We start from the raw sequence: 12,587 nt of genomic DNA, 5'->3' as shown, positions 1-12,587 counted from the left end.
TAAACTGTATTCTGAAAGCGCTGGTGAAGACAGCCTATATATTTCTGTCATCTATGAATAAACTGCTTTATTAGCTAAAACGTGGAGAGTAGATTTGCCAAGACAAAACCACATTTCGGTAACATCCTTTGTTTCAAGCACTTTGTTATGCTGCTGTTGATCATAATGATGCAAACAACGAAGTAATTGTACAAAATTATTGCCGCTGATTTACATATGAAATGCACACCTTCCACTGCTGCATGCCAGCATTGTTGAACTAGGTTATAAATAGTGGATGTGGATGTCTGTGTATGTGGGGAGAGAAAATGGTCTCTGATGAGCAAAAGCGAGGAATGAAGAGTTTTTCAAACCATGTTGAAATTGGGAGATTTTTCACTGAAATCATAGTTCATTTCGCATTCATTATGTACAGAAACTCCCACAAGTAAATTTCTCTGTTTCTCAAAATATAAAACAGCGGAATCCTGGAGCTAGGTGAAAAGTAGAGGTCATTCAGTTTATTGGGGTTTTCTTAATAGTAGCGTGAAGGAGTCTGTTCTGTCAGCACAAGCATTTCTGCTTTCCTGAGCAATCTCCCCTCCCCCCCAATGCTGTTCTGGGGGTTCCCCCAGACCCTCCAGAGGAGATTTGGGGAGCACACTGGAGGAGAGGCAAAAAGTCCCCAAGGCCTTTTTTTTTATAAAAAAAACAATAGGTAAAGGGACCCCTGACCATTAGGTCCCGTCACGGACGACTGGGGTTGCAGTGCTCATCTCGCTTTATTGGCCGAGGGAGCCGGTGTACAGCTTCCGGGTCATGTGGCCAGCATGACTAAGCTGCTTCTGGCGAACCAGAGCTATGCACGGAAATGCTGCTTACCTTCCCACTGGAGCGGTACCTATTTATCTACTTGCACTTCGTGTTTACGAACTGCTAGGTTGGCAGGAGCAGGAACCGAGCAACGGGAGCTCACCCCTTCACGGGGATTCGAACCGCCGACCTTCTGATTGGCAAGCACTAGGGTCTGTGGTTTAATCCACAGCGCCAAACGTGTCCCTAAAAACAATAGGTAGCTGGTAGCAAATGCAACTGACAAGCCAGGAGTAGCTTTGGGGGAGTAATGAGGAAGCATTGACAGCTCTCTTGGCCCAAGCTCAGTTTGGGTGTACATAAATGAAAGTGCTAGGCAAATGATAGGGAACTGTCAGGTGACTAGCAAATAAGCAAGGAGAGCACTGGTTTCTCTAGATTAAGGATGTAAAGGATTACTTTAGCATCTTTGGGTCTGACTTACATTTTTCTATTCCACATTTTTGGTTAGGCAAATAACTTTCCTATCATCAAGTTAATACAGCACTGCAAAAATGTTTTCTTAACACCATTATGTTTTTAATAATATTGTTGCCAAAAGGTTGTTAGGAAATAAAATATTCATTTGAAAAACAATAGAGCCTCTACATTTACCTTCACTAACCTGATGTCCTCCCAATGTTTTGTGTTGCAACTCCCATCAGGACGCCAGCACACTGGTTTAAAGCACCTGGAGAGCACCAGGTTGGTAAAGGCTGCCCTTTATTGTATTAAGAAAAACTTTTTTAAAGAAAGTTGAAAGGTGTTCACAGAATATTTAATCAAAGGCCAACAATTCTATCATGCACACTTTAAATAATAATGTGTTTTCACCATTTGTCACTTTTATACCTTTTGATTTAAAAGAAAATATTAGAAGTTTAAAACATGCATTCATTTTATTTTATGGATGAGAGGAATCAACTCTCTTCCATCACAGGCATTTTTTAAAAACACTGATTCAATCCATTATTAAATGGAGGATTCAGAGCTTCATAGAAGTGTAAGAATCTCTTACACATGGGGGAGCCAAAGTACTCTTCTGACTAATGAAAAGGGTTACAGTGATTTTAGACAGTAGTTGAGCAAGAACTTAAGATAATTTGAAGGGAAAAGGTACTATAAAACCTGGGTATGCTAGGAGTAACACTAACTTTTCAAAAAACGGAAGGAGGTGGGTCTAATTCGGCTGGTTTGTAAAACTTGCTTCTTCATTTAGATGGCAGGTATTTTTATGCTTCACTAACTGCACTAGGTTTGACCACAAAGTAAACTACTATACAAACGCACTTACGGGGGGGGGGGGGGAATTAATTGAAGAAGATGTTATGGACAATACGTGGAGATTTTCAGTAGAATAAAATGTCTGCAGATTTTTTTTTGTAATGAAAGATTTTTGAACTACCTGTGTCATCTTTCTTTCTGCTGTAGAGGTTCTGTACATTATTGTTGATATCCTTGAGGATCAGCAAAAAATCTTCATACATGTGATGTGTTACTATTGGAGTCGTAAAGTCCTTGTGCCTATCTACTCTTCTCTGTGCAATAAGACACCAGGATCCTCTCCATTTATCAGTGGTAACAGAGGATGTGAAGTCTACAGTGCCCTATATAAGATAAGATGGTAGAAGTTATGTCTGTCTGTGAGGGAAACAAGCTCTCAGAGGTTGAAAACACTGACATATTACAAATGCTGGAACAAATAGTTTGAAGGTTTGTGGCAGTTCTCACTCACCAACACATTCTTAGATTGGAGAAAGTCGCTTTGCAGTGGTAACCAGGGCTTTTCTTCAGCAGGAACTCACCGGAACTCAGTTCCGGCACTTTTCAGGTAGGTGTCATTGCCATTCTAAGAGAACGAGGGAGGCTTTCATGGTGAGCTGCAGCACCTCTGATTCTAAAAAAACAGCACTTACTTGTGGTAACCAAGAATGTATATTTTATTTACAAGCTGTAAAAAACTGCATTTTTATTACCTCTGCAGCTCACAAAACATTCTGCATTAATAAATCAGGTTTTCTCTATATCTCTACACATAAATTATAATTTATCTTAATATTACAGATTGAAAAGTACAGACCAGGAGATTGAGTGGTTTGTGTAAAGTCACTCAGCAATCCTGACAGAACCACCTGAACCTCCTGATAATGTTTCTTGAAAGAGGCTACCTTGAGTTCAAGTGGTGAATTGGGTGTGTGTGTGTGTGTGTGTGTGTGTGTGTGTGTGTGATTTCTGTGCCTTTAATGTAACAGAAAAGCTATGATTACCTACCAAAGAACTGGAATATTTTTCTAATCACTTAATAGGACCAACCGCTAAAGGATCAAGCCTTTCATTTTTTACTGTCATACTTTATACTGAGAAATGTTAGGTTAAAAAAACACACTTAAAGGTACTAAGAACTACCAAGTCAGGTAGCTCCAAATTAATAAATGCAATATATTTTGTATATGTACACCTCTTGTCAAGGCCTATTCATAGTCTTCAGTTATTTAAAGTCACATCATTTTTGTCAGAAGTCAAAACAGCTTTGACTGGAATAGTTTGTAAAAATACGTATCATATGCAATTTTACTATAGTGGCTTAAACTGCAATCCTAAACTTTAAAAAACAATAGTAACAAGCTGTAGCAAAACCTCCCAGTATATTTTAATATATTGGTATCTGCAGCATAGTTCAGGTGGCAATGTTTTTGTTCAGTGCTTCAGTGAAATATCCTGCTAATGCACACAAATGAGCTTAATCTCTCAGAAACTTTTGCACGATCCAACAGGTATATCTCCTGTAATAGCCTTATCATTTTGTAGACTTGTTTAACAAGCCACTAGTTGATGTAAAAGGTTTGCTTGCTAGGATGAAGCATCCTTTGCCCATCTAGTAAATGTATTGCTTAAGAGTGTGTTGTAGAATTGGGTTGCACCAGAATCAAGGGGAACAATCAAATAGGTGCAATGAAATCATTAGTGGAAAATCATCCACCTCATCCACCATGAAGTTGTTAGATAACTGTGTTTACATAGAACTCACCATCAGATACAATTGTACTTGCATATGTGAGGTTTGGGGTCCAAATTCAGAGCAAACTTTTCGACTTCAGAAATATATTTGCTGGTTATTTTTAAAAGGTGTCGTGCAAGCTAAAATGATGTCTAAATCAAGACGCTTGCCAGAAATGCTCAGGTAGATGCCACAATTCAGCCCTTACATAAGTAAGGCTGCACCACTTAGTCCCAAGAGTTCTTGAGCTGTACCCTTTAGAAATAGTTTATGGCGTATGTATTGGGTTCCAGCTCATTTTTTCACTAATAAGATTATAAATACTGGTGATGTTAGTTGCCAAGAGCAGGACTCAGTCATTTTCTGGAGTTGTGTTGTAACTTGGCCTTTGAGGTTCCTCATCCCTAACCTAAGCAATAGTCTAGCATGATGCTAATGAGCATAGGTGAAGCTTTAGGCTTAAGTCTTGCCTCTCCATTTTTCTTCTCCTCCTCCTCCTCCTCCTCGTGCGGTTGGAAGGAGACAAGTTTGCCATTTCGTCTGAACTGCCAAATGGTGGTTAACATTAAGGGTGGAATTCAACATTGCTATTACAAACGTTCCATCTGTGCATGTATTTCAGCTCGCCAGAGGGAACAATTGCCTTCTTCCCATGTGCTGTTCTGGGGGTTCTCCTGACCTGCCCCCCCAGCCAATTTTGGGTGTGTGGGTGGAAGAGGGGGCAGGTTCCATTGTAGAAGCCCTTACGCAGGGGTTCCATTGACAGGGTTTGTTAGGTGAATCCCACCCTAAGTATGGGTTATTTGAAACAAGCCAACTTGAAGCCCTGTTTCTGACATAGTTTCAACAACAACATTCTCTTTGAAATGGAAAATACATTTATAACCCCGGATGTCCTCTTTTTCCAGACTGAATGTTGTTCAAGAGTATATCAAGAACATAATGGCTTGAGAATTCAACTGGTTTGATCTACATTTTCATCTAATTACAAAACTGAATTACAGTAAGCCAGCAATGTTTTTGTAGTGCTAAAATTTAAGGTATCAAAATACATAAATCATGTTAAGCTTTTTTAAAGTCCTCTGAGAATCACATACTGGCCCATTATATAGAAGGTTTGCGACACTTCACTTTAGTGTGTGTGTGTGAAGAAGTTAACTGAAATAACTCCACTTAGTGTTTGAGAGGGAGAGAGCAATGTAATGAAATCTGTTTGCTGTGCTAGCTGTCTCCAGATTGGGCTGTAATTACACCACAGAAGGAAGAAAGGTAGCTGAGTCTCAATCTGGATCATTTATGTAAACTCAGCCTTCTTGTCAACGATGTTCTCAGATTGCAAGCATGCAAACCACAAAAATCATCTCCTATGAACAAAATAGAGACAGTGTCAGATTGCAGGCTTCTGATATACCTTGTATTCTCTCTGTAATTGGACTTTAACATCTGACACAGTAAGGTTAAAAAACTTCTCATGTAATATACATCTATTCAGGGAATGAAATCCTGTACAGAAGGGGGTAGGGGGAGGGAGAAGAATGATCCTTTACTTCTTTATGGCATAGAATTGACACAGAGTTGTATGAAGAAACATTTATTTGGCGTGAATTAAAACAAAATGTTCAGTAAATCAAGGAAAATGTAGTACCTGCGTTTGCTGAAATAAGTGGCATCTTATACAGAAGGCAAATATATTACCCTGGAAGTTTAAAACCCCACCCACTGAACCAAATTGAAGACTATACAAACAGCACATTCAAAATTATTCTTTTCTGCAGAATGACATAAATATTACAAAGCTCTTACCATACCTGATGCGCGCTCTCAGCAACTCTTTCAAACACACAATGCATTAGGCAAAGGGTAATTTTATATGTAAATACATAACGAAACAGTGTGAGGAGACATAGCGGCATGTAGTCAGATAAAAGATTCCCTCCTTTCCCCTGCTAATTCATCGAGCTGCCCTTCATGTTGATAAATTGGTACATTAATTCTGGTTTTAAACAGCCCTCTCTCTGGCAGATTTAGAAAGCATTTCTCCCGACACCTGCAGCTTCAGGGCCCCCCTCTGTCTTCTCTAGTGCAGGAAAACCACAGGCCACCACACTGGCGCCATCCCTGGCTATGTCCAATCAATAAGGACTTATTTCCTGTCCATTTGCTGAGGTCACAGAAGCGAGTCTCATTAATTATTGCTACCAGTGCAGCCTCAAGTGTGCTTCTGGCATGACAAGTGAAAACTGTTTGACCTTTTTTCCCTAATTTTGTTTGTAGCAGTTCCGAAGGGTATATGTTAGTTTGGGAATGTGGTGAGTGGAACAGAAACACATTTTTTAAAGCCACTGACACATTTAGATGCGGAGCAATGACAGATCTTGACGCTCTCCACTATTATCTGTTCTGCTCATTAGCGCAAACAGAAAGTGGCTCCTTTTCCCAATTGTAGATCATGAAAATCTTGTCACAGCATAAACAATGTTTTCTAAAGCAGATCTGGCCTCCGAGGGAGGGAAGCACTCCAGAGCCTCCAGTGCTCTGTTTCCATGGTAACGACATAGGTCAATAGCTGAAGTCACACCTTTGCCAGCCTTGATTGCATCTTGCAACTGTGAGAAAACACATGCACAATATCATCAGTTTTGACAGAAATAACTATATGCAGAATGCTAAGAAAACATTATGGATTCTGTATTTTCATGACCTGAGCTTCAAAGGACAGTCTCGTTAAATGACTGACAAAAAAATGGAATCCACTATTCGATGAAACAGCCCTAATCAATTTAATTGTTCTTTCATTTATTGATAATTCAAGATGCACCTTTCAAAGACTAATGTAACTGCAGCAGAAGGCTCTCAACTAGTCATGTGTACAATTCTTGCCTAATGGGAATAAGCCCAACAAATAAACTTGTACTTATAATAAATTCATTAATATGCATTTTTAACTGAATTTCATCACAAGCAAGTAGATTAATATGTGCATTTACTTTCATGTTGTGTAGACTACAGCATAGTGTATATTGTTCTGTTTACACATTGTAATTTTAATCTGGAGTATAATTTCAAAATATTAATCCACAACCCGTTTCCTTTGGAGTACCAAGAGGCAAGAGTTCAGCCTATCTATGGGGATGACCCACCAAAGCCTGTTATTGTGCAATCTTCTTTCATAGGGGAATCAGATGGGCTTCTAGATGGTCTAATTTAGATCAGTGGGCACTGTGTGCATTAGAAAACATTTGCTATCAACAATCATAATTTCATCACTCTAGCCCTGCATAACAGAAAAGGAAAAAACAATCTACAGTGGTACCTCGGGTTAAGAACTTAATTCGTTCTGAAGGTCCGTTCTTAACCTGAAACTGTTTTTAACCTGAGGTGCCACTTTAGCTAATGGGGCCTCCCACTGCTGCCTTGCGATTTCTATTCTCATCCTGAAGCAAAGTTCTTAACCCGAGGTACTATTTCTGGGTTAGTGGACTCTGTAGTCTGAAGTGTCTGTAACTCGAGGTACCACTGTACTGTATTTCTGGATTTGTTTACAAGTATGACCAGGCCAAAAGTTAGATACATTTTAATCCCACTGATTCAACTGGAAAATGTTAAGAATGTGCTTAACTTTACTGTTGAAATAGGTGAATATAAAATGCTTAATTTCATCTGAATCATGCACTATATGAACCCTCTGCCTCACTAATGGAGAAGCGCACCACCATCTTGCACTGATGTGATTGGGAGCTTTCCCTAACCTGTCAAGATACAATGGAGGGGATATTTATTTATTATGTTTTATATCATGTCTTTCTCCAAAGAGCTCAAAGTGGAATACATGGTTCCACTCCCCTATTTTATTCTCACAGCAGTTAAATGAGTCAAGCTGAAAGACAATAATGGCCCAACGTCACTCAGTGAACTTCATGGCTTAGTAGGTATTCAAGCCCGCGTCTCCCACCCAGTCCTAGCTCACCAGTCTACAATACACGGGTGTACTGCTGTGCATCAGGAGTTATCAGAGTATCAAGTAACACAGGCACAGGAAAACTCCGGCCCTCCAGATGTTTGGGACTACAATTCCCATCATCCCTGACCACTGGTCCTGTTAGCTAGGGATGATGGGAATTGTAGTCCCAAACATCTGGAGGGCCAGAGCTTGCCTATGCCTGAAGTAACATATTTATGCCCTGTGTACTAGGTATTAAATGTACAGAATATGTGCAAATGGAGAATGTCTCACAGCTCTGTTAGTGAGGCCATGTGTCCCTTATCTACTGAAGCTTTTGCAAAACAGGAAATGCTTCTAAGTTTGTTTACACACCAGTTACCCTGAAGTGACTACTGGGACAGGTTAGAAGAAGAAGAAGACTCGATTATCCTGCCAGGGCTCCCCGCTACTTAACTCCTCCAACTTTAAATGAACCCCAGGGGAAATGCCCAATTTTGCACATAATGCTATGCCAAACAATGACTTACAATGTACAAGCAGAAGTGTGGGTTTCCTAAGCAAAGATTTTGTCAGTTGTGCTCCTCCCCTAGTCCTGCTACTGCTGAGCTGCTTGGGAAGTAAGCCATGGTTTGGCTCAGTGTTATGTCTGAAGCCAGGCGTGTGCTTTTTCTCCCCCAGACAAAGCATGAGCAATAAAGCAAAGAAGAAACACTGGCTATAGTTTGTGCTTTGCCTGCAAGACAAATAACACAAGACCTAGTTCAGACATAACTTTAAGTCAAACCATGGTTTAGTCTTGGGTAGCGCAGCAACAGAAGGACCAGGGGAGCAGCTGTAATTTCACTCTGAGAATCCACACATTTGCTTGTTCATACTTAGTCATGGTTTGGCTTAGCATTGTGTGAACTGGGTCTATGAAACCATAACTGATAATTATATGATCATTACATATGGAAGCTCTTAGAAACATGGAACACACATTCCTGTTGAAGGGTATATATAAAATTAAAAGGCAGGAAATAAAAAATTCCTGCAAGTAAAAAAATTACTCTAAATGACATGAAAGTAACTTGAGAACTAGAAGCTGGCTGCAAGATCCATCTATTTTATGTAGGCAATTACACTTATATATAATGAATGGTTGTTCTTATCTAAACATGTAACTTAAGTGAATTAATTATGTATATTTGAGGATGAACTCAATTCTTAGCAAGGCATGGTACTTTAGTGCTCATGTCCCCATTCATAAAAAAATTATTTTCCACATTACTTAGCAGTATACTTCAGGGGAAAATAGGTTTTTATGATATGCATGTACAGTGCAACATTAATTAAGCATTTCTTTTAGAGCCAACCACACTATACAGGATGGAACAAAGTAAGTGGAGCAAGGTAAGAACAGAAACTTAATACTGCAAAGGTGTGTTTGTTTTTATGCACATTTCTGATATTAGCAGGTGCTCCAATTGTGCAGCAAGCTGCTGATGTTTTGCTGAAGGTAAAAGGACATAAATTATTCTCTCAAATGATGGACAGGTTAGAGAGATTGCTTTTAAAGAGGTGGTAGGCAATCATCACAGATTAATCCTTTAGAAATGGTCATATTCAGAAGGGAAGCTAAGGGTCAGCTACAGATCTTGTAACTCAATGTTCCTTAGAAACTTGAGATATTCTGTTCCGTAATGGCTCTCTCTAAATGTCCTTGAACTGAGATACGTTGTACTTTTATCTATTTATTTATATCCTGCCTCATTTTTAAATAACCCAAGATTGCTGGCATAAGGCAGTGGAATACAATAAAAAACTAAAATCAACTAGACTAAGATAGCAGCATAAAAGTGTAATGACAGCTGTCCACTAAGTCATGACTAAAATCAAACTCCTCAAGATGCTTGCCTAAAGAGGAAAGTGAAAAAATGGTTTGCCAGAGAGAGCAAAGAGGTGTTCCATGTACTGCTTGTGGTCCCACCCACCACAAGCTCATATTGCCCACTACTATCAGCCCCACACAGGTGACCCACAAGGAAATGCAACCCTCACAGGAAAAGAGATCCCTCACCCCTGCTCTGAGGCCCAATTCCTCATTTCACATAGCCTTTCTGCAACTCTGCATGGTCAATAACTATTCTGGGGGTTCCCTTATTTGCTGCATAGAATATATTTTCCATTTCTGAATGTAATTTTTTTCAAACTTGTGAGGTGGGGGTAGTGATTCCTATCAAAGTGTTTAGGAGGTTTTGAAGAGAATTTCAGAGCACTGCTGAGGAAGGCCTTCTGATTCTCTTTAGGTTCCACCACAGAGGATACTTCAAGCAGGGGCTCCTGTAGTATTTACCCAAACTGTGAAAAGGACAGCAAAGACGAACAACTAGTTCTCCTTCCCTTTGCAAATCTATTCCTCCCTGCCCCACCACAACTTTCACTCATCAGCACTATTTCATTTAGTGCTCCAAAGCATTTTCCCATTACCATACCTGAATACCTGAATCACCAGGGCAAATATATTCCAGCCTTGGCACCTATGAAACTCAGCAAAGCAAACCCCACACAGGAACAATCTATCAAATGCACTCACTGCATTCCAGCCATCCACGGCTTCCCATGCAATCACTTCACACTCCATACATAAAACCCCACAGCCCAAGCATCCCAGTAAGTCTCCCTGCTCCTACTGGGAATTCCCTGTCTCACTCACAACCTGCTTTTCACTTTCTATACATAAAACTGGCTGTCCTTTTCTTACAAGGCATCCTATGTTTAACCTCATAACTTGCTAAAAAAAGAGAAGAAGAAAACTTAAATTGATTTGTGGTCAAGGAACTAACTAATGCATTAAGTGTTTGCCATGTTATGTACTGGATTTTCTAAATTTGTTTTCTCCTGTGAGGAACCATCTACTTTGCTGATATTTAGACTACCAAAATGTTACCTTGAGATAGAGCCAATACATTTTGTAAGCTAAGAGATTTACTTTCCCCCATTACTGTTGGAATGCTTCATAATTAGTTGCTATAGATCAGATTGGTGTTTACGGCTCTACACATTCAACTTTCCTCTTTTTAAATGGCAGCTGGACAGTCATTAATTTTAACTGCTATATTTTATCTATCTTTTTGGGGTATACTATGATGCCGTTATTCATGGCAAGACATAGAACTGCACTGATATTCTAACCTGATGAGTCTTCAAGCAACCTAACTTTTGTATTATAATGAAAAGTTCCTGAGCAAATTATACCCATTATCTTCACATTGCTCACAAGATGCGAAACTAGAAAATTTAAATGCTAAAGAAGGAAGTTTCAGTAAGATTGGATTTTTTCTTAAAAATATATGACGGTGCCAATCAGAAAAATATATTAATCTCTTTGTATAAAACTCTCATAGCAATACATTTATTTTTAAAAAAACATTGTTCCATATACAGAGGGTTATACTGATGTACATAATTCTGTGATACCCAAAAGGCCTTTCAGGAGGGTGCTTAGATAAGCCATCTGCTACATTGGCTGCACAAGTTATAGTGTTTATCATCTGGCAGCTCAGATGCAGATAACTATATTATGGAATATAAAGATCTGACTCCTCAAAAGAATAGTTTTGGAATAGGCTTTTTAGATATCAAAAAGGCTATTGATGTTTGTTATTATCAAATATCTGCCTTCAGTAGTCACCTGCACAAATGCTTCCCTGATTTGAATTATGCAAGGAACTCATTTTTAGCTTTACAATAAATTATAGCATCATGTATGAGATTAGCAGCATGAAACCAGTCAAGACACACAAAACTAGGTTGCAGTGCTCTGTGAAGAATAATCTTGCTTTGCCTTTTCCAAGCAAGTCAAAACAGAGAGATTGACTGCTGTTCTAGTCCCCAAACAATGCCTTGCCAATACAAAATAGACATTTGCGACATACACCCCAGGCATACAGTGGTGATTTTTTGTTGTTGTTAGGAGGCTTTTTTTGAGTGGGAGGGCTACATTGTGGTGTGAGGAATGTGCTAACTACAGTGCAAAATTTTAAATGACGGAAGGAGAGATATATGGCAGAGTCTGAGAGATCTGGACTCTAGTTGGGACTCTAGCAAATGTCACACAAGCATGCACACAAGAATTATTAGCTGTTTCCTTAAATATGACTATATCCAGCTGTGCTGTCCCTTCTGATGTCTTATCAGGAGAAAGTATCAACAGGAGCTGCTGCAGTGGACATTCTCTTCTTCAAAGGAGGAATTTCTAGCACTGATCCAAATTCACATGCATCTAACCCCAATAGTCCTCTTCTAATGCTTCTTTAGTCACCGAGTACTGAGGGAAAGGACTTTTCCCCCTCTCTGGAACAAGTCATCTATAATCATCATACTGGATCAATAATTTGTCTGCGTGTGATAGCCATACTCCAGAATACAGGACTGAAGTATAAACAGACTGATTAACTACTTGTGAGCAAAATGACTGTAGTAGCTGAAATGGGCATTTTGAAATAATGGAATACTGGGATGGGGGTACTATTTTAGAATACAAGCACTTATTGGCAACACTGGCATCGTACTTTGTATGCATATACCAGCATTTATTGTATCATAATTGCAGTGGGCTACTATGCAAGACCATTTTTTTTGGTTGAAAAGCAGGATGAAAATAATTAACAAATAAAATAAAGGAAATGATGAGATCTACTCCATCATGCATAAGATGTTACTGGGCCAACTAAACACTGCATACACATGCACAGACTTGACTAAAGCCATTTGAGAGAGAGAGAGAGAGAGAGAGATGGAACTTCTAAAAATAAGGCATGGTTTTTAAGCATT

At 39.3% G+C, this 12,587-nt stretch overlaps 1 protein-coding gene and 1 long non-coding RNA gene across 2 annotated transcripts in view; one reads left to right on the top strand and one right to left on the bottom strand.

Moving 5' to 3' along the window:
* The window catches only part of LOC309366173, a 16,333-nt gene extending 3,746 nt beyond the window's left edge, over window positions 1–12,587 (top strand). The window contains exons 5-7 of the long non-coding RNA XR_014166545.1: window positions 4,738–4,832; window positions 7,690–7,754; window positions 9,121–12,587. This is a non-coding gene — a long non-coding RNA (uncharacterized lncRNA). The remainder of the gene's footprint in view (window positions 1–4,737; window positions 4,833–7,689; window positions 7,755–9,120) is intronic.
* PDSS2 (decaprenyl diphosphate synthase subunit 2) overlaps window positions 5,405–12,587 on the bottom strand; it is a 70,998-nt gene continuing 63,815 nt past the window's right edge. The window contains exon 8 of the mRNA XM_081904667.1: window positions 5,405–6,435. Within this exon, the coding sequence (XP_081760793.1) occupies window positions 6,277–6,435 (159 nt within the window). The 3' untranslated portion in view covers window positions 5,405–6,276. The remainder of the gene's footprint in view (window positions 6,436–12,587) is intronic.

Source organism: Podarcis melisellensis (genome assembly GCF_964234715.1).
Source record: "Podarcis melisellensis genome assembly, chromosome: 3".
NCBI classification, from domain to species: domain Eukaryota; kingdom Metazoa; phylum Chordata; class Lepidosauria; order Squamata; family Lacertidae; genus Podarcis; species Podarcis melisellensis.
This window is presented reverse-complemented; position numbering and strand designations above follow the sequence as displayed.